Here is a 27622-nt window from a genome sequence, read left to right on the forward strand (position 1 = left end):
CTAGTTCATAAGTGTAGAGAGTGTTATAACAACGGAGTTAGACAAAGGAGTGGACAACAGAAATAAGTACTTTTCAAATTCCAAAATTTAAATGCAAACATGCTACACTTTCTAATGTCTGCATTAACCTTTTCCTCCCTTCTACTTAAAATAACAGCTCTTCCTTACACAAACAACACTCAGAAAATTCATATTTCTCCTTCCCTTCTACCTTCCCCCCTCTACAACACACATGAACTTTATTCCTATCTCACATCCCTCAGCCAGCCATGCTTTACTAATCAAAAACTAAAACACTCACATAAGACACATTCTCATCTCCTTTCACTCAACATCTTTCTTCTTCTTGCAGCTGGGGATGTCTCGCCTAACCCAGGTCCACCCCAAATGACACCTCATACACCTTGCACACGAAACCCTCTAAACCTCATTAACTGCACCTCTATTACTACACCCCAATTCTCGTGTGCCCTTTGGAATGCACGCTCGGTATGCAATAAGCTTACATCTATTCACGACCTATTTATTTCACATTCACTTAACCTGTTAGCCCTCACTGAAACATGGCTCTCCTCCTCTAACACAACTGCTGTAGCCTCTCTGTCCTATGGCGGCCTGCACTTCAGTCACACTCCCAGGCCTGGAGACAAACAAGGAGGAGGAGTAGGAATTCTCCTGTCTCCACACAGTACCTTTCACTGCATTCCTTCACCCCCCTATCTTTCCTTCTCATCTTTTGAAGTTCACGCTATCCGCCTCTTCTCCCCTATAGCTCTTCGTGTTGCAGTTATCTATCGGCCCCCTGGCCCAGCATCACAATTTCTGGACCACTTTGAAGCCTGGCTTCCACATTTTCTCTCTTCTAATGTCCCTTCTCTCATCTTAGGGGACTTCAACATACCCCTTGATAAGCCTAACAAGCCTGCTGCCTCTAAACTTCTATCCCTTACCACCTCTTTAGGCCTGTCCCAGTGGACAACATCTCCAACACACTGTGAAGGCAACTCCATAGACCTGGTCTTCACAAATCTCTGTGCTGTTTCCAACTCTCTTAACTTCCCCTTTCCTCTCTCTGACCACCATCTAGTAACATTCTCTCTCACTCTACCTGCTACATCTTTGCAAGCCCCCAAAAAACTGCTACCTCACAGGAATTTAAATGACTTGGATCTCACAGACTTTTCCACTCAACTGAGTCCTCTGCTCTCTGACATTTCATCCCTCTCTTGCCCAACCCTCGTGAGTCTACAGTATAATTCAGCACTAAAATCAACACTTGACAAAACTGCACCCTCCACTCTTCGACGTACATCAATCACTCGACGGCAACCGTGGCACACTAAACAGACCAGATATCTTCAGCGATGCTCACGGGCCGCTGAACGGCAGTGGAGGAAATCACGCACCTTTGCTGATTTCCAACATTATAAATTCACCCTTAAGTCCTACAACTCTGTGCTCAGCCTGGCAAAACAAGTCTATTTCTCCTCCCTCGTGTCATCTCACGCATCCAACCCCAGAAAACTGTTCTCAACCTTTAACTCCCTTCTAAGTTCCGCCTGCCCCCCCGCCCACTACCAACCTCACTGCTCAAATTATTGCTGATCACTTCAAAAATAAAATTGACACCATTAGAAAAGAGATCTGCACCTCGCACCCCGCAAACCCAGCGATCCTACCCACCCCTTCTATTAACAAAAATCTATGCTATTTCCCTCCTGTAACAGAGGAAGAAGTCTCTGCACTCCTATCCTCGGCTCATCTCACAACCTGCCCACTTGACCCTATTCCTTCACAACTTATTCCCCTTCTCTCTGCTTCACTAACCCCTACCCTAACTCATCTCTTTAACCAATCCCTCACTGCTGGCACATTTCCTGACACATTCAAGCATGTGTCAATCATACCAATCCTAAAAAAGCCCTCGCTTGACCCCTCCACGCCTTCTAACTATCGACCGGTCTCCTTACTTCCCGTTGCTTCAAAATTATTGGAACGACTAGTCTATAATCGGCTAACTCAATTTCTCACAACTAACTCCTTACTTGATCCACTACAATCTGGTTTCCACCCTAAACACTCAACAGAAACCGCTCTTGCTAAAGTAACAAATGACCTGTTATCAGCCAAAGCAAAAGGCCATTACTCATTACTAATTCTTCTTGACCTGTCCGCAGCTTTTGACACAGTTGACCATCCTCTCCTCCTAAAAATACTACATTCATTTGGCATCCGAGACACAGCCCTCTCCTGGTTTGCATCATATCTTTCAAACCGCTCATATTCAGTTTCCTTTAACAACATATCTTGTGATCCTATGCCTCTCTCAGTTGGAGTACCGCAAGGCTCTGTCTTGGGTCCCTTGCTTTTCTCTCTTTATACATCCTGCCTTGGAAAACTTAAAGCCTCCTTTGGATTCCAGTACCACCTATATGCTGATGATACCTCTTTACTCAACCAGATTTCTGACTGCCTCTCTGCAATTTTCTCTTGGATGTCTTCACACTACCTCCAACTCAATCTGTCCAAAACTGAGCTGCTTCTTATTCCCCCCTCTTCGAGACATCCGACACCTGACATTTCTCTGATGGTTGGAGACTCTATTCTCAACACCTCACCCCAGGTCCGCTGCCTTGGGGTCACACTAGACTCAGAACTCACATTCAACCCACATATACAAACGCTTACCAAATCCTGCCGGTCACACCTACGCAACATTTCCAGAATTTGTCCCTTCCTTACTCAAAATACTACAAAAATACTTATTCATTCCCTCATCCTGTCACGCATTGATTATTGCAATCTACTCTTAAATGGCCTTCCAAAACACCACCTCTCCTCTCTCCAATCTATTATGAATGCTTCTGCTAGACTCATCCACCTAAGTCGACGATCTACATCAGCTGCTCCGCTCTGCCAGTCTCTACACTGGCTCCCCATACATTCCAGAATACAATTTATAGTATTAGCCCTAACCTACAAAGCACTCAACAGTCTAACTACCAACTATATCTCCTCTCTCATCGTGAAATACTCCCCATCCCGTCCTCTTTGATCAAACTCTGACCTACGTCTCTACACTCCTGTTATCTCTACATCCCACTCCCGCCTCCAAGACTTCGCACATGCTGCTCCTGTCCTCTGGAACTCTCTACCCCGCTCCATCAGACTTTCTCCAACCTTGTATAGCTTCAGAAGATCCTTGAAAACCCACCTATTCAGAGAGGCTTACCATCTCTCCTCCATCCCGCATCCGAACCAAGCTAATACATGTACATGAACTGCCTTACTCACTGCTGCAAATACAACCGATGTAACAAGCTACCCCAACCTTATGTCTCTGCACCCTAAACCTATAGACTGTGAGCTCTCCGGAGCAGGGCCCTCTTCATCCTGTGCTAGATTTGTTTAGTCTTGTTATGTTTTGTATTGTATCACAGATCTTTTTCATTGTATACCCCCATCGTTGTACCCAGCGCTACGGAATTTGGCGGCGCTATACAAATAAATGATAATAATAATAATAATAATAATACTTTTCAGTCAATTAAATAAGTGTACTGGGCATTTTGAGTAATCTTCACCTGCATCCAGTGAGGTTAAAAGACTAACACTTGTAAATGTTTAGACTATTATATTTATAATTGATGACACATAGAAATCAATGTTACAATTATAACAATGATAAACAGTAAATATAACCACAAACAGAATGTTTATTTAGTCATTAATGCCACTTGGTAGGTAATTATCTAAATATCATATACAATATATAAATCAATTGTAGGTAGAGATCAGAAATTCAGCATGTAAAATTAGCATATACTAACACCTATTCATGGCAAATATAAAACATTTTGAGAAACATGTGCAGAGAAGGACCAGCACCTCCCAAAGTCCATGTAGGTATACACACTGAAAAAATAAGGATGCAAAGCCTTAAGGATCCTCCTCACAGGAATCCGAATATCAAGGTGCAAAAAAAGAAACAAGGAGGCAGCACATCCAAAAGGGAAACCTTTAATGAAGAGAGCAAGGTTTCAGGGCGATTGCCCCTTTCTCAAGCTCATAAACATTTTTGAAGACATTGAAAATGAATGAAGCAAAGATGGATCTCAATAATAAGAAGAAACAGTTGTGTAGCATGAAATAGAAATAATTTAGATAGACTGGCTGAACAAGGGAAGACAGTAATACAGGATAGGGAGGGAGGAAAATGTGAGAGAGAGGAAAAGAGGGGGAATGTGACACAGAAACAAGAAAAAGGACAAAGGAAGTAGCAATTATTTTTTTTTAAATAGTTAATAAATATAAGAGAAAAGGACAACAGACTTAAAGAAAGTAAATGTAAAATGGAACTAAAGAGATAAATCAGAAAGAGGAAAAAAATAGCTAAATAGAGAAATAAGTGTATAAAATAAGGAAAGAAGAAGAGGGCCTAATGTCAAAAGATATGCTTGAATGGAGAACATTTTTACTGCAGACTTCACAGGGGCTAAACTCATTAAATATTACAAGAAAAGCAGTGGAACTAAATGAAAGATGTCTCTAAAGAAGCTCTGGACTCAGATGAGATGATCTAAAATGATCCTCCAGCATTGAGAATTCTCTCACAAGATTTTAGATAAGCACATTGTCCTATACTTTTCTAAGAGGTATTAACTGATTTTTATGTATGTGAAGGACAGACAAACCCAGTGTAATATAGCACTACATAACATGAGAGTTTTGTTACATTTAAACTCCTTATCATTTATATTACTTTAAACTTCAGACTGGGTCCTTTAAGTTTTATTACATTTAAGTTTTGCACTTTCTATTTTGTATTTTAATGTGTTTAGATTCTGTATACAGCAGCAATTTCACAGATACTGATTATGCTTTGAATGTTTATGTGTTACTTTAACAAATTAGTATCATATTTTGTATATGTGTGAGTATATTTTACAAATTATATTGCACTTTGTATTTGCTCTATTGTGAAAGTGGGAGGCATCTTTGTGCAAGCCGGTCCCACTAATTTATGATGCCAGCTGTTGTATAAGAAAATTCTGTATGACAAATGTATAAATGAATACTCACTGTGTTTTGTTGGTGTTTTTTTTAACAATTGTCAAGTCTAACAATAAAAAGATGAGGCTTTTATTGATGGCAATTATATTTTCATTTGATTTTAATATGTGACAAAAAAATGTACCAAATAGTGTTCACAGAATGTACAAGAACATATAATTAAGCAAGATGTATAAGGGATAAATGTGTATCTGATTGCAAATTATATATATATATATATATATATATATATATATATATATATATATATATATATATATATATATATATATATATATATATATATGTAGACATGTACTTGAATTCATCATTAATAACAATGTTGCTCTATTATGACAAGCTAAGCTAAAACCTAGAAACAATTTTCTTTTTACAGTGTTCCCCTTTTAATAGTATACAAATATAAAGAACCTTGACTGTGTCCACATTTTATTGTTACATAACATATTATATTGATGCATTTGTTCTAAGTATCAACTTACAGCTTCCAAACTTTAAAGGACAGGCATGTGCATCCATGGGAAAATCTTCTAAATGCATGGGACACTCAGCCCTTACTGTCAATCTATACAAAAACAAAAAAAGGCCAAAAACAATTACATTTATACATAACATCATATATATCTTGCATACTATTAGCCATATTTTCAATGGAACATCATTTTGATTCTTAAAGGGACAGTCTACTTGATTTTTTTAATTGTTTGAACAGTTGTCATTATAATGTGTCCCGTCTTGACAATTTTTTTTCTTTGATTGTGACTGTTATAAATCCAAACATTGCTGTCATAGACTGCAAAACGACACACTACTGAACTCTTATCTGGATGCCTAGTTTTACTCTTCAACACAGGATACCAAGAGAAGAAATAAAAATGTATATTAGAAGTAAATTAGAAAGTTGTTTAAAAGTGCATGCTCTATCTGAATCATAAAAGAATGTTGGGTTTCATGTTCCTTAATGCTTGTTATGCTGCATTCTCAAAGTGTTTACAATTAACTTAACTATTGGCTACCAATCGACTAGATTATGAGTTGTGTGTTATGATTTTAACGCTGAAAAAGAATGGCCATTTCAGCTTAAAAACAGTAGCGCAGCCATTACAAGTCGTGTCGGTATAGCTTACCAGTGAAATAAAAAAAAGAATGTTTAAACTAACAATTAACCTAACATAACTATTATACTAAACTATTATACTAAACTATAGTATACTACTATACTATACTAAACTACCAATTAAAAAACTAAATTACACATTAAAAAAAAACTAAGACTACTAAAAAAAATTAAGTCTAAAATTACAAAAAATTAAAAATACTAAATTACAAAAAATAACAAACACTAAATTACGAAAAATAACAAACAAAATTATCAAAAATAAAAACAATTAGCCTAATCTAATAGCCCTATAAAAATAAAAAAGCCCCCCCCCCCCAAATAAAAACACCCCTAGCCTACAAAAAACTTCCAATAGCCCTTAAAAGGGCCTTTTGTAGGGCATTGCACTAAAGAAATCAGCTCTTTTACCTGTAAAAAAAAAAATACAAAGACCCCCAACAGTAAAACCCACCACCCAACCAACTACCCAAAATAAAAAACCTAACTCTAACAAAAACCTAAGATACCCATTGCCCTGAAAAGGGCATTTGTATGGGCATTGCCCTTAAAAGGGCATTCAGCTCTTTTGCATTGCCCTTAAAAGGACATTCAGCTCTTTTAAAAAAAGCCCAAACACCCATTTTTAGCGATGTCTTCATCCAGGCGGTGAGGTCTTCATCCAGGGGGCGAGGTCTTCATCCATCCAGGCGGCGTCTTCTATCTTCATCCAGGTGGCATCTTCCTATCTTCATCCCAGCGGCATGGAGTGGATACATCATTGAAGACATCTGGCGCGGAACGTCCTCTACATACAGTATCCAAAACCCCCCCAAAAAAACCTAACACTAACCACCGAAGATCCACTTACAGTTTCTGAAGTCCAGACATCCAGGCAGCGAGGTCTTCATCCAGGCGGCATCTTCTATCTTCATTCCGGCGCCGCAGATCATCCGGCACGAAGCGTCCTCTTCATACGGTCGCCGCCGTACACTGAATCTTTAATGCAAGGGAGCCGTTTCAAAATGGCGTCCCTTGCAATCCTATTGGCTGATTTAATTCTTGAAATTCAAATCAGCCAACAGGATGAGAGCTACTGAAATCTTATTGGCTGTTCAAATCAGCCAATAGGATGAGAGCTACTGAAATTCTATTGACTGATTTGAATAGCAAATAGAATTTCAGCAGCTCTCATCCTATTGGCTGATTTGAGCAGCCAATAGGATTTCAGTAGCTCTCATCCTATTAGCTTATTTGAATTTCAAGAATGAGATCTACTTAAATTCTATTGGCTGATTTGAATAGCCAATAGAATTTCAGTAGCTCTCATCCTATTGGCTGATTTGAACAGTCAAAAGGATTTCAGTAGCTCTCATCCTATTGGCTGATTTGAATTTCAAGAATTAAATCAGCCAATAGGATTGCAAGGGACGCCATTTTGAAACGGCTCCCTTGCATTAAAGATTCAGTGTACGGCGGCGACCGTATGAAGAGGACGCTTCATGCCGGATGATCTGCGGCGCCGGAATGAAGATAGAAGATGCCGCCTGGATGAAGATAGAAGTTGCGGCCTGGATGGATGAAGACTTTGCCGCCTGGATGAAGACCTCGCTGCCTGGATGTCTGGACTTCAGAAACTGTAAGTGGATCTTCGGTGGTTAGTGTTAGGTTTTTTTGGGGGGGTTTTGGATAGGTTTTTTTTTTTAGATTAGGGTTTGGGCTTTTTTTAAAAAGAGCTGAATGCCCTTTTAAGGGAGATGCCTATACAAATACCGATTTCAGGGCAATGGGTAGCTTAGGTTTTGGTTGAAGTTAGTTTTTTTTTTATTTTGGGGGATTAGTTGGGTGGTGAGTTTTACTGTTGGGGGGTCTTTGTATTTTTTACAGGTAAAAGAGCTGATTTCTTTAGGGCAATGCCCTACAAAAGGCCCTTTTAAGGGCTATTTGTAGTTTATTGTAGGCTAGGGGTGTTTTTATTTTGAGGGGGCTTTTTATTTTTATAGGGCTATTAGATTAGGTGTAATTGTTTTTATTTTTGATAATTTTGTTTGTTATTTTTCGTAATTTAGTGTTTGTTATTTTTTGTTATTTAGTATTTTTTATTTTTTGTAATTTTAGACTTAATTTTTTTTAGTAGTGTTATTTTTTTTAATGTGTAATTTAGTTTTCTTAATTGGTAGTTATTGTAATTTTAGTATAATAGTTTAGTATAATAGTTATGTTAGGTTCATTGTTAGTTATTTTAAGATAGGGATATTGTAATTTTAATATAAAGTTAGGAGGTTGTTATGTTTGGGGGTTAATAGTTTAATTTAGTTTTTTACAATGTGGAAGCTGGTGGTTTAGGGGTTAAAAGGTTTATTTAGTTGCAGTGATGTGGGAGGCCAGAGTTTAATAACTTTATTTAGTGGCGGCGATGAAGGGGAACAACGGAATAGGGGTTAATAGCTTTATTAGTGGCCGGGATGTTGGGCAGCGGCGGAATAGGGGTTAATAAGTTTTATTAGTGGCATCGATGTTGGGAGCGGCAGATTAGGGGTTAATAACTTTATTTTGGTGTCAGCAATGTCGGGGCAGCAGATTAGGGGTGTTTAGACTTGGGGTTTATGTTAGGGTGTTAGGTTTAAATGTAACTTTTTTTCACCATAGACATCAATGTGGTTGCGTTATGGCTATCGCCATTCCACTCTTCAGGGGTGATAAGCGCCATTTCTATGGGGAAAGCGTGCACGAGCACGTATTCTCAGCCCTTGAATTTTGTGCGGTATGGAGCTTATCGCCACCATATCGCACGCACACGGAGGCTTTTCTGAAACTTGTAATGGCAGCGCTAGGGAGGGTAAAATAACGCAACTTTCGTTGCTTTCATTTCACACCCTCTATAGCGCAAAACTTTTTATCTAGGTGAATGTTAGCAAATATCTATAGCCATAAATAATAGTATTAAAAATTGTTTATCCAGAGCTGATTATTTCTTTTGTTATTCAGTTTTTTTTATTTTTTTCTATTATCTAATTTGTCTCATTCCCATGGTATTATTTATGAAAGAGATACCTAATTAAATGTCCGGAGAACTATATGGCACGGAATAAAGCTGCCATATAGTGCTCTTGCAAATGAATAGTGTTCTTCCTGCCATATAATTCTCCAAACATGTGCAGGCTCCTGGGCTTACATCTCTGCTTTTCAACAAAATATATCAACAGAAAAAAAGAAAATTTGATAATAGAAGTAAACTGGAAAGCTGTTTATAATTGCATGCTTTATCTGAATCATGAAAGAAAAATGTTAGGTTTCATGTCCCTTTAAGAAAACATTAGTGATTTAATAATTCTATGCTGTGGATAAAAAAATCCTATTGTTAAATAGACCTATCTATCATATATTTATTTAAAACTTTTATCAGCCCTACTAGCACCAAAACAGTAAGACATGGCATTTTATCTAGAGCCTTGTAGTAGTACTGGTAATTTAAAGGAACATGAATGCCAACACGTTACTTTCAGACAGAACATACGTTTTTAAACAACTTTCCAATTTACTTGTATTGTCTAATTTGTAAAGCACACCTAAGTGGGTTTAGAAGAAGTAATGCCCTACTGGGAGCTAGCTGCTTATTGCTGGCTGCACATTAATGTCTATTGTCATTGGCTCACCAGATGTGCTCAGTTAGCACTCAGTAGTGCATTGCTTTTTCTTCAACAAAGGATATTAAGAGAATGAAGCAATTTGATAAAATAATTATAGTGGAAAGATGTTTAAAATGGCATGCTATCTCTAAATAGTCCCTTTAATTTACTGTTCAAGTTTATTACAGTCTTCTTCAGTTCTCAAACCCACTTGCTTCAATGATATCACCAGAAATGTGAATGCACTAGAACCAGCTCAAATGCATATCCAGTTAAGAATAGTCTATATATTTCCTGGTTATGATTCAGACTGAATACCCTAGACAATCAGGTGTATAATCAGGGATAGGCAAGGTGTCCGTGACTAGCCCTTGCAGTGTCCGCCACAACCTTAGTATATCTTTTCTTTCTGATTAAATAATAGGAATAAACAAAAATACGTAGTGTGGCTTGTCAAGAGACTGCTAGCGATATTAGGTAATAAGTTATGGAATAAATAAAGCTGAAGTACTGGATGAGTATCTGCATCTGCATAATAACACCCAGCTCTGTACAAAGACACAGTAGTGACACTGGCACATGCGTATAGTCAGAAAAGGGCTGGTTATAGGGTCAGTGGTATCTGCATCAGTATAATAACAGCCAGCGCTATATAATGACACAGTAGTGACACTGGCACATGGGTATAGCCAGAGGAGGGCTGGTTATAGGATCAGTTGTATCTGCATCAGTATAATAACACCCAGCACTATATAATGACACAGAAGTGACACTGGCTCATGGGTATAGCCAGAGGTGGGTTGGTTATAGGATCAGTGGTATCTGCATCAGTATAATAACACCCAGCACTATATAATGACACAGAAGTGACACTGGCTCATGGGTATAGCCAGAGGAGGGCTGGTTATAGGATCAGTGGTATCTGCATCAGTATAATAACACCCAGCACTATATAATGACACAGTAGTGACACTGACACATGGGTATAGCCAGAGGTGGGTTGGTTATAGGATCAGTGGTATCTGCATCAGTATAACAACACCAAGCCCTATATAATGACACAGTAGTGACACTGGCTCATGGGTATAGCCAGAGGAGGTCTGGTTATAGGATCAGTGGTATCTGCATCAGTATAATAACACCAATCACTATAAAATAATGTTTTTAATTTCAAATGTACCTTGGTGTCCTTCACTAAGGTCTGTACTTTGTAAAATGTCCGCCACAGCCTTTGTCTGTTCCTATCCCTGTGTATAATATGCAGAATGTCAGACAAATGGGAATGTATTTTTTCTTTGTACATATCCAGTGAGGATTTTGCATGTTAAAGGGAATGCATCCCATAGACGGTTGCCTGCATTCCCAATTAAAAAGCCAGCCTTATTAATTTAATATACTAATTAGTAATGTTAAAGTGTTACAATGCCATTTTGAGTAAGAATATTTTCCTATTGAATGAACTACCAGCAGTAGAAAACCCCAACAATATCACCAGTTGCAGGAGAACACACAAATCCAGTAAGGTTGACATTAAATAATATTACACTTGTGTACCAGTGACTTTTAACGCGGTTTATCCTCGTATATACCGCAAAACTAATCACAGAATCCTAACCCTCCTCTTTTTCCCTTGGTAGCCTTGTAATCTCTTAGTGATTTTTTACACCTGAATACAAGGCTATATTTAATTCCTAACTTCCCCCAATATTTTGAAACATTTTATTGCTTTAGAAATATAGATCCAGCAATGGATTGACTTTCATTAGTCAGTCACCAACAAGCTCAGATCATTATTATCATCTATTCTGCACCATTTATCATTCATCATCCACCAAAAAATTGTAAAAGCTCTATATACGAAATAAGTGTGCTGGATTTGTTTATCTTTTTTTAAAGGTTCATTATCATTGTATACTTTGATGTGCATGTTCATACAAGACTTCAGTGTTAACTAACTACTGAAGAAGCACTTTACAACAAACAAAAAAAAAGGAAAAATCTATGAGGTCTTCTCTTGACTTGAGTTGGGACTCTAAATATGATATACCAACGATTACTGTTGCTTTGAAATTGAATTTATTATATGTCTGTTACAGTCTTATTCATTATGTGAAGTTATATTTCTCATGGTTGTACGTCATAACATTATAAACCTCAATAAAAATTATTTTAAAAAAAAACAAAAAAACAAAAAACAAATAATATTACACTATTAATTAAATGAATCATACATATATATATATATATATATATATATATATATATATATATATATATATATATATATATATATATATATATAAATATTACATTTATTATACATAATACACCATTCCATTTTAATCATATTTTATTAAAGTAAATGACATATAAATAAGTAATAAGCTATCAACATATCATGTGTAACTGGTAATTTATTAGGTTATCCAAGCTTTATTTAGAACATAATTTGTAAGTAAATATAAATACTGTATTAACGCAGCATATTAAACATAATAGTTAATCAACAGTAAAGTCTAGATACATTCATGGATGCAAAAGAATGCCTAACATATAGGAATTTATGAACCACACTAATGCAGAAATTCCACTTACATGATTCAAAATTCGTGGTTTTCAAATTACAGTGTAGGTTGATTAATGGAATATCACTGGCTATTACAGTTTTTTTAAGACTATTTCTTAATGGAATTTCTATGTGATATTATGTGTTTATTATATATAAATACTGGGCACATTTTACATAGCATAACTCTTGATTAAAAGAAAATATGAGATTACCATTTAACAAATATGTGTGTGATTGTTACCCACTCCATGTGACAACCATGCTACAACTTCAGACTGACACACATTTAACCATTCACAATTCAGCCATATCAATTTGGTTACTAGGACTGGGTAGGTTTATAACACTTTCTTAAAGGGACAATAAAGTCAAAATTAAATTTAAATGTATTGGATTTATCATGAAGTTTTAAACAACTTTCAAATTTATTTCTATGATCAGATTTGTATTGTTCTCTTGGTATCTTTTCTTAAAGACTAATTATAGGTGGGTGTAAAGATTAAACGCATGATGAAGCAGCTTGACTGATGAGAAACGCATAGCGTTTGCTACTTTATAATGAGAATACTTTGTCGAAATCTCATTATTAATATATTTTTTTTAGCTTTGGAATGTTTTAATAAACAAAATTGTTTTTTAGTACAAGAGCGACTGGAGAGGCCTCATCATTTTAAGCAGCTGTGGGTATTATACCCTCACAAGTGGAATTAGTGAGCCTAGCACAACACAGTACTATTCCCCACGTGAGTATGCTCATCATTATATATTTTGGATCCTTTAAAGTTTACAACTGGTCTTCACCAGGAGGCACCTTTGTTTTTTTAAATTTATTTGTAAAGCCTTGTTATGGAAGAATGCTGGTGTGCTTAAGGCCATCTGCAGACCAAATCTGACCACATCTATGGATTCTATTTTTTTGATACTGTAGTACTTTTCCTGATGTAGGTTATTATATTGAACAGTTGTCTTTATGAGGTGCACCATCTAGACAATTATTTTTTTCTTTGAATGTGACTGTTATAATTCCAAAAACACTTTTATAGACTGCTTAAGACACAAGCACACTACTGAACTCTTATCTGTCTACCTAGCTTTATTCTTCTACAAAGGACACCAAAATAACAAAGCAAAATGTGATATTAGAAGTAAAATGGAAAGTTGTTTAAAATTGCATTGAGTCTGAATTATCAAGCTCCGAATGGAGCTTGATGCCCCTGTTTTCCGCGTGAGCCTTCAGGCTTGCCGGAAAACAGACCGCTGCTCCATAACTTGTCCGCCTGCTCTGAGGCTGCGGACATCAATCTGCCCGATCCTATATGATCGGGCTGATTGACAACCCCCTGCTAGCTGCCGTGAATCTGCAGGGGGCAGCATTGCACAAGCAGTTCACAAGAACTGCTTGTGCAATGATAAATGCTAACAGCATATGCTGTCGGCATTTATCGATGTGTGGCGGACATGATACGCTACATCGTATCATTTCCGTCTGCACTTTAATAAATTGGCCCCTCTGTCTGAATCATGAAAGTTTAATTTTGACTTTACTGTCCATTTAATCTTAATCAACTTTGAAACTGATCTTGCATCAAATATCTGTTCAATTGAATTGTTTATTTTCCGTCTTAAAAATTAGACATGCACAGGACAAAACTATAATTTAGATTAATTGTTCAAACAAATTATACCATTGTTTTATTGTATTATCAAGTCACTTTCAGGGGGCTTGGTCTGGCTAGCCTCTGAAGTATTTTGTGGATCTAGTAGGTGGAAATATGATAGGGAGAAAGGATTGGCTGCTTGGGAGTTTAAAGAACCATGAGAATCCAGGTAGATAAAACATAGTTTTAAATGGAATGCCTGTGGCAAATTTAAAATAGCATGTACAAAACACTGAGTACAAGGTAAGGGAGAGGCTTGGGGGTTTAGGCATTTGATGGGATAAGTGAAACCTGGACATAAATGGGACATAAACTTGAAAGATATCAGGTCAGGGCACCCAATTATTATTTTAATATATTTTAATATATTTACCTCATTGTATAAAGAAGTGTTCCATCCTCAGTGATTCTTAACAGTTTATTTGGCATAGTCATATTATGAGCCACAGACTTTTTTCCATTATGAAAAAATGTATCCGGTGTCCATATTTTACTGGCCATTAAATTATTTAGACGGAGAACAGTCATGGGTCCCTTGAATTTTAGTCTCTCATCTCTCCAGCCTTGTCGAAAAAACACATCAATTGTGTATTCCTAGATTCAAAAAGATTATAAAAAAACAACATTCCTAAAGTTATTAATATATAACAAATAACGAGAATTACATTTTAATATATCTTGTTGTTTATATATGAATAACTGAAAACTATGAATGTTCTGCACTAAACATCTATAAGCAATTTATAAAAACATTTTTTATTTGTTATATTTACCAAAATATAATACAACAATTAATTTATATGTTCTAATCCACGCATTTATTGAACTCTAAAATGAAGGTACAGAAACCCTTTTTTCAGACTGCTCCAATATTTGCCTAGATTACAAGTGCAGCATAAAAATGGTAGCACTATGGTGAGATAACATTGCTAGAGTGCAAGCCATAGTGCTCCCATTTTCATTTCCATTTTACAGAGTAAAATATTAGCGATCAAGCAAAAGCCTAGGGTGTGCTAACATCTGTAAGATGGATAGTGTGGCTGTTCTAAATCAATCAACTAATTGACTTCTAAGTGGCACGCTAAAAAAACTCTGGCTTTTGCTCAAGCACTAACCCAAAGGAACACTAGGCTGAAGGTGCTCTAAAACAAAGAAGAAATAATGGAATCACAAAACCTTAAACTATATTTTAATATAATGTATAAAATAAACGTTTTGGGCAGGTGTGATAAAATGCTGTAACGTAAGAATGATTTCAAAAACAGAAATGTTAATAGTTTATTTTTTTTTACAATTTACAAAATGCAAAGTGAGCGAACATAAGAAAATCTAATTAAAATCAATATTTGGTGTGATTGCCATTTTCCTTCAAAACAGCATCAATTATTTTAGGTACACTTGCAATTTTGTAGGCATGGATTCTGCAGCAATCAGGAGCATTATTAAACAATTATACCAATAATTAACTGAAACAGAAACAGCTATGCAGGAATAATAAAACTGGGTGAGGAACAGGTTACTGAAGATAGTTTAAAGTCAAAAGAGTGAAGACTGATAAATGCAGCAAGACACAAGGCAGTTACACAGCATCAGAAATGTCTCTCCAAGGCAGAAATATCATGGAAGGCAGGGGTTGCCTGAAGAAACAGCGTTTATATCTGAGAAACACGTTGCAGTTTTGTGATATCACAGAGGGTAACTTTGTTGTTCCCTTAATGTATTTTTAATTTGTAATACAAGTTTTTAATCAGTGGCATGACTAATTCCTTTGTATCATATGTATCCTGAATATGTAGCCACTGTGAGTGATTAACCCTACATGGAGCCTGAGTATCCTGTAAGTAAGTAAAATTAATTTAAAGGACTATTAAATACAATTGAAGTACATGATCCACAAACGCACAATAAAAATACAATGCAAAAGCACTTACTCAGAATTTCATATTATCAGTCCTTTTGTTGGAGATATTTCAGAGATTGCTTCTATTTCCCTGCACCCTGTATCATGTGGCAACCACTAGCCAATTACAGATTCATATACTTATACATTGTGAACCCTTGCACATGCTCAGTCAGATAGAACCTGAGAAAATATGTATATAAAATACTGAGCACAGACTAAAAATGTAAGACAAAATTAAATACTGTTTTAAAATTGCATGCTCTATCTTAATCATGAAAGTTTAACCACGGCCATTGTTATTATGCCTGTAAACAGATATGTGGGGTGACAGATCTCCATGCCTTCACTGATAAATGGGTCTTTTCATTGTACATGATTAAAAATCAGAGTTTCCCAATGTAATTCTTTGTATGCTAGAGACAAACAAGATTTTAAGAATATTTTGGTGTAATAAAATGTTAGTGCCTAAGCTCAAGCTGACTTACCTCTGCTTATGTAGATATTTATTTTTTAAATCTGCCTTCAGTCTCTAGTCTTTGAGGACTAAATATAGGCAGCCATGATTTACTCTTTTCATAAACTTACTGCAGTAAAATTGTCCCAAGCATGCAGTCTCTTTGAGTTTTCAATCAATGAAAGATTATTTAATGAGGAGAAATCGAGCTTTGGTAGCTTCTCTATTAAAATGTTCCAAAATATTTTAAAAGGAGACTATATTTAAAATCAGATTAATATTAGACTAAACAAAGGGTTACACTTAAACAGAACTTCATTTATTTTTTAAAAAAATGCTGTATGTGTGTATATACAGTATGTACGTGTATGATATATGATTGAATACTGATTGAGGGGAAATGTAAAATATATAAATTGTGGTAGTAAATATTTATGGGATGGACTATTCTTTAAAGTTCTAGATGGCTGGAAGGATGACAGAGGGCATATAATCAAATGTTGATTGAGTTTAACAGGGGGATTAGGGCACCATGTAGTCCACATAAGATCCATTACAGCTCCCATCTACAACTACCATCACATCTTATAGATCAGGAAAGAGAACACATATCTCCAAAAACACATTCCTCAATTTCACTGACTCAGCACCTTCAGAATCAAGATAAGTGTACCTAAACATTAAATATGCATGGTGTGAGTCATTTAAGAGTAGATGTTTGGAAAAGATGGTTATATTTAATTAGCATTAGATCCTTTATTCATATTTATTGTGACTGCAGTTTCCATACCAAAATAGTGAGAATCGTCAATACGGTTGGAAACCAAGGCAAGAGAGTGCCCAAGAAGAAGAAGGCATTAACATCCAAACAGACAATTTATATCTGTATTGGGAAAACACAGAAAAATGGTAAAGTAAATAAAAAATGTGGGAAGGGGTTGTGCCCATCTCAGATTTTCAGAGAAGGCTCCCTCACATTATGGAAGCCAAAGAAGTAAAAGGTTTACAATAAGGAGACTATATTCAAATAGAGAGCAAAAAGTCCCAAGCTAAGCTATGATTACGGCGATAGCCGAAACGCGTAAGATGGGACACTGCCTGTGTTTTACCATGCTGTGTGTTTATTAAATTAACTTGTTTTATTGCTAATGTTGCAAAACTGCCTACAAGCAGAATAAAAGCTAAATTTTATTGAAACCACTACCAGTGCATGGTGCTCCTATTTTTTCGCTACATTGAATAAGGAGACTAGTTCCATCAATTTGTCAGGTGCAGAAAATTGGAGAAATTACTCATATGGAAGAGTTATGGCTTAGATAGTCTGCCTCCTAACTGTTCACTTCCAGAATATAAACCATGGCGAGAGACAAAAGAGGTGATCCAAAACATCATAGAACCGTGAAAACAAAACAAGAAAGTTTTCTGTAAAAGTTGGGATTATCATATTTCTCAGAACCTCATTAAGCACAAAACTATGACTCTTGTATTTACCAGTCATCACAGATCATTTACTAGCCAGAATGGTTATGGCAGCAACCCAGTTGTGGAGCTGACCCATAATTTTTCTTATCTTGTTACAACACCCCTCAACAGGAGTTGCAAAAGGCATTGATAAAACTTGGCAAAGGATTCCTGATAACTTCTACAAAACTGAAATTAAAGGCCTCCAGTAAAAGGCAAACTACATTCTCCTGTAAACTACAGAGAGGTAACATAGTCAATGTAAGAAGATTTGTTGGCAGTCTGCAACAAGAGGACTAAGAATAAAAGATGTGGTATGGGGAAATGAAAACTCCCAGTCATAAGGACCAGAAACAGGCTTGAATGAAAGGGACACTAATTAAAGGGATACTGAACCCAATATTTTCTTTCATGATTCAGATAAAGCATGAAATTTTAAGCAATTCTCTAATTTACGCATATCATTTTTTCTTCGTTCTCTTGGTATCTTTTTTGAAAAAGCAGGAATTTAAGCTTATGAGCTGGCCCATTTTTGGTTCAGCACCCTGGTGGTTGCATTTAGCCACCAATCTGCAAGTGCTACCCAGGTGCTGAACCAAAGTTGGGCCGGCCCGTAAGCTGCTTTTTCAAATAAAGATACCAAGAGAACAAATAAAAATTGATAGTAGGAGTAAATTAAAAAGTTGCTTAAAATTGCACGTTCTATCTGAATCATGAAATAAAAAAAATTGGGTTCAGTATCCCTTTAAATATTGTTTTCCTTAACCAACAAACAAGTTAGACACAACCGCATTGTCAAATCCATACAGGAACATCTACTACCTCACTCCCTGATAGACACATGGACTGCACTATATGGCTTGACCAATGACACTACGTTCTATTCGGCTGCACATACATCCTATGTTAGATTAGACTACATTTATGTAAGTCAGATACTTCAACCTCTATTACAAAGCTCTCAGATTCATGCTTGCGTGTGGTCTGATCACTCAATCATCACATTACAGATAGAGGGCCTGTGTGACCCAAATAGGAGTAGAACGTGGACTTTTGATAAGACATATATAAGAAGCCCCCAAACACATGACAATATACTTAAGCTATTAACCGAATACTGGCAAATAAACACGGACACTGTAACTAACCCGGGGATTACGTGGGCGGCACATAAAGCGGTTTTACGAGGGATACTTATCAAAGAAAAAACACTACAGATCAGAAACTATAGACAACAATTAAAACAACTTCACACAGAAATTGAAGAATTGGAAAGACGCCATAAACATACTAAGACGAAAACCATCCAAAAGACTCTCCAATCTAAAAAAACTGCATTAGCCACACTCCTTCACTCGCAAGCCACTAGAGCAATTCAGAATCAACAAGCACAATACTTCATATTTGCGAACAAGCCAGATAGATACATGGCGCACAAAATTCGAGAACGTTGTCGAGCCTCAGTGATCTCCTCAATTGAGACACCTAGCAACACAGTGACCTCACACCCGCAAGAAATAGTTGACACTTTTGCAGCGTATTATGGGGACCTATATGACGGGAAAAAGGTTTTACACAACACGGAGACAGAGACACTCACCTCCACTTTTTTTGACCATGACTTACTGCAAACCATATCTAATGAACAAAGGGAAACTTTAAATGCACCCATATCTACTATGGAGGTTTTGGGGGTAATTAAAGATCTTAAGCCGGGAAAGGCGGCAGGACCGGATGGCTTTCCGGGCGATTATTACAAACTCTTTAAAGCAACACTAACCCCTCACCTCGTTAAGTTTTGTAACCATATCATGGAAGGGTGGGATATCCCGCCTGAGCTCCTGGCTGCAAAAATAGTAGTAATCCCCAAACCAGGGAGGGACCATAAAAAATGTAAAAATTATCGCCCAATATCCCTAATTAATCAAGACCTTAAAATTTTCACAAAGATAATAGCGAACAGACTCAAGCATATCATACCTCACCTGGTCCACCCGGATCAGGTGGGTTTTATCACAGGTAGGGAAGCCCCAGATAATATAAGAAAGGTTACTAATCTAATTCAGACATTGAAAGAGACACGAACGCCTTCTCTGCTCCTTTCTTTGGATGCGGAGAAGGCGTTCGATAGAATTGACTGGGAATACATGTTTCTGGTATTGCACAAGATGGGATTTAAAGGGGCAGTCGTGAAAGCACTAAAGGCTATCTATTCTGTTCCAGGAGCTCAGGTCTCATCAGCGGGCTACAAATCTCAGACCTTCCCAATCCGAAACGGGACCAGACAGGGGTGTCCGTTGTCTCCCCTACTCTTCGCTCTATGTATAGAACCTCTAGCCGCCAAAATCCGCTCACAAGTAGACATATCGGGAGTTAGGACTGTTAAGACGGAATATAAATTAGCCCTGTTTGCGGACGATATACTACTGACTTTGACGAATCCCCTAATATCACTGCCTAATCTTTACCAAACACTAGAGACCTTTTCGGCCATTTCGGGATTTAAAATAAATGCAGAGAAATGCGAAGCTCTCCCCATTGAGATACCCAGACAGATTCAGACACTATTAGAATCAAACTTTAACTTTAAATGGATGAAACACTCTCTAAAATACCTGGGAGTTCATCTCCCCATTTGCCCTTCGCAATTATATAAAGTAAATTATATCCCACTGTTCAAACAAATCAGACAGGACCTATCGAAATGGAGAAGCTACAGATTCTCATGGCTGGGTAGAGTGGCTGCGGTGAAAATGACTGCCTTACCGAGAATATTGTATCTTTTCAGAACCCTGCCTATTAAAATTCCGAAAACAGACCTAGAGCTGCTGCAGAAGGACATACTAGTGTTCCTTAGAGGTGGCAAAACGAACAGAATTGCGAAAGCAATCTTGAACAGACATAAACAACTGGGAGGTATCGGGGCCCCTAATTTAACAGAATACTACACTGCGGCCAGATTAGCACAAGACACTTTACTACTAAAGAGAAACAATGAGACTATCTGGCCTACCCTAGAAGCAACATTGGGTGGTTGGGGCGAGACTGACGCAATTATTTGGGACCCCGGGAGTCCACAGAACAATAAGGAAACCACTAGACCGTACACTACAAATCTCACAGTAAACACCTGGAAAAAGGCAAGAGCCAAATACAACCTCATGCCACAATATTCTTTATACATCCCGATAAGATATATTTTACCCGACGATCTCGGGGCTCAGCTACAGAAATGGGAAAATAAAGGTCTATATAGGGTGGCAGACTTTATGGTGGGCGGACACACACTTTCATTTAATCAACTTCAGACGAAATTAAATCCCTTACAACTACACTGGTACATTTACTTGCAGACACGGTCGGCTATTCAGTCATATCTGAGAAACCCAAGAGAAAGTAACATCACACCAATAGAAACTCTATGCAAATCAGAAGGCCGTAACAAACATACCATCTCTATCTTATACGTAGCCATACAGGCTTCACAGATAACTACAAAATCCTCCACAATGTTGGCGTGGGAGAGAGAATTACTTACCTGTAAAGATATTAAAGAGTGGGAAACAATATTTCAAAATGCAGAAAAAGGGCTTATAAGTGTAGACCTCAAAGAAAATATCACTAAAACCATACACCGTTGGTATCTGACGCCCACAAGAACGGCTCACATGCATAAACAGGGAAATGCCCTCTGTTATAGAGGTTGCGGAGAAATTGGAACATACAGGCATATGTGGTGGGACTGTAGAGAAATTACAGAGATATGGAAACAACTATCCTTCTTTCTTAGTCAAATCCTGAATGAGACTATAGATCTAACAATCCAACAGGCTCTCTTACATATACCCATAAATAGATTTAATAAACATATTAACACATTTATTAGGATAATATGCACAGTCACAAGGACTTGCATAGCTAGACATTGGAAAACAGGTAGCCCAATCTGGACAGAGATATATAATAAAATCCAATACACATATAATATGTATGAGTTGGCATCACATACTCTTGATAATAAAGAAGTCGTTCAAGCGGTATGGTATTACTGGATAACTAAATGAGCACTAGACATATAGGACTAGCGGGAGATGTAACCTAAGGTGGTTACTACTAATATAAAAACCCTTATCTACCGATGTACAAATAACAAAAAACAAAATACGATATGTCGTCATTTCCCTTCCCCACCCCTATTGCCCTTTTCTGTATTGCCTCCCATATACTTATCTTTTTCTGATGTTAGACTATCTCGGCTTACATTATTTAGAGATAGAATGATTAGTACTGGAAGCAGTGAAAGCTTAAACATAGCTCAGCAACAGGTGGAGTTATACTTGGATATTGAGAGTATGCTATTCCAATAGAGAGTCTACTTATCAGCACAGAAAATGAATGGACTAAGTGTCATTAATGTCAAAAGACGACAGGACTCTACTATTATTCTACAAGTGCTGAGATTACATAGCTAGTTAAATTTAGCCAGATATGAATAGAATGTTATAAAGTTTGTGAATCTAATCATTTGTCATACAGAAATGTTATTGCACAAACCTAATCTCTGGAACCCGAGATGGTGGAGTTCGATGCAGAGGAAGGTATTTTTGTTTTTGTATTTGTTCATTACTTCAAACCAATAAAAATTATTCAAACATAAATATTGTTTTCCCAGGTTACTAAGAGGAATTGCCAGTTTGATAAACTGACACCAACATGTGCAAATTATTTAGCATACAGCTCCTTAAAATACAGAGTCAATATCAGCAAGAGACGGTGGAAATACTCACAGACGGAACGGCACTAAGTTGTGCCAGAAACAGCAGACCGGGACCTATTCGTCGCCCGGCAGACAAACACTCGGCAAGAATCCCCAGGACGTCACATGGGGCCCTTCGATCAATCAGGTAAGGAATCACGTCCACACCTTACTCCGGATGACAAATCGACCAATCAACAGTAAGCCTTGGCGCACACCTCTCTCCTCTGGGAACCACAGCGGTAAGACCGTACTCAGTGAGTATTTAGCAGGGACGACGAGGCGAATGGCGCTGACATCCAAAATCCACCGGACACAAGGAACTTGATAAAAGATTCACAGGAAAAGAACTCCAAAGGGGTATATTTAAAACAATTTATTAAAAGTTTTAAAAGAAACCAGCAACGTGTTTCTCGGCTGCACAGAGCCATTTCATCAGGCTATAGTAATGTTTTACACACACCTGCTGTATAAATACCCCTCTAGACCAATAAAATTGCAGCTTTTTTGAGACACTCCCCTATTACAAACGATGTCATATCACCAATTCACATAATAAATTTCTATACAAATTGGTGCTAATTATTAGCAGTTCATACCATTATAAGACAAATGGGATATCAGTGATAGTTTAACACACATTGGAAAAACAATTTGATCATATCTAAACACAGTCTATAATAAACCCATTCTCAAGGTACACTAGCTATTAGGGCTGCGAGATTTTATAATCTTTAAAATGTCATAGATTTAATAAACAATAAAACAGATACCATTCTGATACATATTTGATGGACAATACATGATAATATTGTTATTAGCATATCTCCAATATTGCTAAGGACATTTATCATCCCATAGGCAATTTTAAAAACCCACAATAGAATTAATAAACATGAAAGACTTTCAGACATAAAAAATGATATCAACGCTGATATCAATACTGTTGTTATAAGAGAACATGAAAATATCCACAAACCCTTTTATATCCAGACAGTAGATACTCACAAGTTATTGTGTCAAATTAAGCTGATACAAATGTTGGTTATAAATAGCAAGTGTTTTAGTTATATGTTATAAGCCTGATGAAACAGCTTGTTTGCTGAGAAACGCGTCGCTTGTTTTTACTCTTTTTAAATAGTAAAGTATATTACTTTTTATAAAATACTTGCTTTTGTGCTTTTGTTCATTATTTGGACCAATTTTGGTCCCTTGGACTTCTGCTGACTGCCTCCTGAGGGAACCTTGTCATAGTCTGTTGGGTGACCGTATTGATCCCATCCTGCTTGATTAGCATCACTGAAGATGCTTTACCAAATGTGAGTACACTACCAACTATACACAGTACTATTTCCTGGGTCCAAACTGTACTAGGCCATATAGGCACCACTGTGTCTCTTTGTATTTCTATCACAGATTAATCTTTCCTATCCAAGAGGTCGGTCTGCTGGGTGACTGTGATTGATCCCAGACTGCTTCTATTGCACTAACTGGAGTGCTCCCTAAATTGTGAGTTTGCATCGACACAACTAAATCATATTCACTGTGTTGAACAAACAATATTGGGCCATGTGGCGCATCTGTCTTTCTGTTTTGTAGATCACTCACAAGTTCTCACCAACATTTGTAAACTGCCATAACCAGAGAAAAATAAATGCAATATTAAAACAAATTGAAGATTATTGTTAAATTGGTTAGTGGAAAGCTGCCAAATCTATGTTCATGTTGAGACCAACTGAATGTAATGTCTGGAGTCTATATATCCAGAAGGTCTCTCTCTGTCTGAGTCTAAAAAAACGGTTATAGAAATCTGATTTAGGGATATGTTCTATGGGAGTGATCTTAAAACAATTTGTATTATAATTATCATGTATTGTCCATCAAATATGTATCAGAATTGTATCTGTTTTATTGTTTATTAAATCTATGACATTTTGAGGATTATAAAATCTTGCAGCCCTAATAGCTAGTGTACCTTGAGAATGGGTTTATTATAGACTGTGTTTAGATATGATCAAATTGTTTTGTCAATGTGTGTTAAACTATCACTGATATCACATTTGTCTTGTAATGGTATGAACTGCTAATAATTAGCACCAATTTGTATAGACATTTATTATGTGAATTGGTGATATGACATCGTTTGTAATAGGGGAGTGTCTCAAAAAAGCTGCGATTTTATTGGTCTAGAGGGGTATTTATACAGCAAGTGTGTGTAAAACATTACTATAGCCTGATGAAACAGCTCTGTGCAGCCGAGAAACACGTTGCTGGTTTCTTTTAAAACTTTTAATAAATTGTTTTAAATATACCCCTTTGGAGTTCTTTTCCTGTGAATCTTTTATCAAGTTCCTTGTGTCCGGTGGATTTTGGATGTCAGCGCCATTCGCCTCGTCGTCCCTGCTAAATACTCACTGAGTATGGTCTTACCGCTGTGGTTCCCAGAGAAGAGAGTTGTGTGCCAAGGCTGACTGTTGATTGGTCGATTTGTCGTCCGGAGTAAGGTGTGGACGTGATTCCTTACCTGATTGGTCGAAGGACCCCACGTGATGTCCTGGGGATTATTGCCGAATGTTTGTCTGCCGGGCGACGAATAGGTCCCGGTCTGCTGTTTCTGGCACAACTTAGTGCCTTTCCGTCTGTATTTCCACTGTCTCTTGCTGATATTGACTCTGTGTTTATGTTATCACCCTATTGGCGCCTCTTTGTTCCTATCTAGGAGTTTTTTGGTCGTTTTTGGATTGTCCGAGACAGCAGCCTACGATCTTCGTCTATCGTTTGGGATCCGGATTGCTTGACACATAGCGCACCTCTAGAGGGTGAATCGTCATCCTCCTTTTCACTCTGTATTACCCCCTTTAAAATACCATATGATTAATGGAATGCACAAAGAAAATAATGCCCCACAGTGATCATTTAAATATTATGAGTTCCATTAATGAAAATTCGACCGGACATAGTTCGCTACCAAGAATCATGTCTGCGGGATCTTGCTGCGAGTGGACAACATACTCTGTACACATTTAACATTGCACAAGTATTGCACTAGCAGGGACTGTAAATCATCACGATCAGATCGGGATGATTTCAATCTGCCACATTTTAGGTGGCGGACAGGTCAACCATTGTTTCAGGCAAGCCAAATACTGCATTAGAAATGTAACTCTATAATTAAATCATATATTAAATACCTTAATAATATTTATAAGGCAACATGCATTTATTTCCAGTGAAATTACAGTGGGGCCTATTTATTATGTGTCTGTCCGACATGATCCGATCAGCGGATCATGTTCGTCAGACATCGCTGAATGCAGAGAGCAATACGCTCTCCGCATTCAGCATTGCACCAGCAGCTCTTGTGAAATGCTGGGGCAACACCGCCCCCTGCAGATTCGTGGACAAATTGGCCGCTAGCAGGGGGGTGTCAATCAATTGCGGCAATATCTGGTGAGCCTAAATGCTCATCAGAAACACGGGGCTTCAAGCTCCATACGGAGCTTGATAGATAGGCCCTGCGTCTCATTGACCAAATGATAGTGATGTCATTTATCATTTTATCTGTGGTACCGCACAGGCATGAACTATCTTAGGTAATTAGAAATGTTTAGCATACCAGAAAATATAGGTCAACAATGATACATAAAAAAAGAACAAGAATAATAATATGCTCAAACGTTCAAGGTATAATTAGACATTTTTTCCCAATTTTATTACCATATGCAAATATATTTTTTCCTTCTCTTGGCAAATAGACCATGATTAATATTGAATGAATGTAGTATGTATTTGGTAAGGCAAATTTGTACTTACCATATCATGATCAGAAACAGGGCCAAAACTTGTGACAAAGATGTCTGTGTTTACTTCAGTAACGCGTTCTGTTAAATCAGAAAATAGGAAAGTTATTTATTACACAGTCTTTATAATATCTATTGGTATTAACGTTGCTCCCAATACCTATATAGATCCTTCATTTATAAAAATGTGAAAAGAGCTTCCGAGCCTTTACAAGGTGGGTTCGTGCATAAAATTTTGTGCTTGACTGGAAAGATTGACAAGCTCCAATCTCTCTCTCAAGCAGATCAGGGGGAGGGGATACACAAGATTTTACTTGTACAATGAAAAATGTAGGTGGCAGATGGTGCACAGCAGTCCCCAATACTGACCTCACTTTAATAAAATATTTACACTAAGGGCTAGAATAGAAGTAGAGCCCTAATTTATTGTGCTTCGCCAGCTTAAGGGTGCACAATAACTAACTAACCATTACAAGTGTCAGGTTATTGATCCTGCGATAAAACCATCTTGTCAGCATTTATGTTTCCCCAACTTCCTGTAATGAAACCACATAATCCACCTACATATAACTTAATTTCTACCCCCTGCTTACTGCTCAGTATTCCCTTGTGTTGACCTTGTAAGCTTTATTCTGTGTTTGTTATTACTCTCTAATCTATCTGCTGTCTCAATTGCTAATTCAGGAATGTAAACACACATATTGTGTATTTACAATGTATTGTGGTGCGTAATCTGTAAATTCAATAAAATAATAAAGCCAGTATCCTCATATTCATTGACAATGTTTTAAGTTTTGAGTAAAGACCTCTTCACATTAGGGATGCCATTAAAACATGGCATACAAATAAAAATTAAACTTAAAAAAAAGTTGAATATTTTACCCTCCTAAATAATGTTTCAGTGAGAAATATTTAGTTGTTTGTTTGTTTTTTAAAGTTAAAGGGACAATAAACTTCAAATGTGTTATTGTTTAAAAAGATAGATAATCCCTTTATTACCAATTCCCCAATTTTGTACAGCCAACATGGTTATATTAAAATACTTTTAACGTCTGTGATCACCTTGTATCTAAGCCTCTTTTGACAGCCCCCTGATCACATGGTTATTTTATGTATTGACTTCCCTTGTAGCCAATTAGTGCTGTGTTATCCACAACTCATGGGAGAGAGAACAATGCTATCTATATGGCTCACATGGATTAGTAGCCTCTTGTTGTGAAAAG

The 27622-nt window shown here is 37.1% G+C and overlaps 1 protein-coding gene across 1 annotated transcript in view; it reads right to left on the reverse strand.

The window, feature by feature from the left end:
• The window catches only part of GABRA1 (gamma-aminobutyric acid type A receptor subunit alpha1), a 324076-nt gene that overhangs the window by 242980 nt on the left and 53474 nt on the right, over window positions 1-27622 (reverse strand). Inside the window, exons 4-6 of the mRNA XM_053718584.1 lie at window positions 26413-26480; window positions 14399-14619; window positions 5556-5638 (exon numbers count right to left, since the gene is read on the reverse strand). Coding sequence (XP_053574559.1) covers window positions 5556-5638; window positions 14399-14619; window positions 26413-26480 — 372 coding nt within the window. The remainder of the gene's footprint in view (window positions 1-5555; window positions 5639-14398; window positions 14620-26412; window positions 26481-27622) is intronic.

This window comes from Bombina bombina, chromosome 6, assembly GCF_027579735.1.
Source record: "Bombina bombina isolate aBomBom1 chromosome 6, aBomBom1.pri, whole genome shotgun sequence".
Lineage (NCBI taxonomy): Eukaryota > Metazoa > Chordata > Amphibia > Anura > Bombinatoridae > Bombina > Bombina bombina.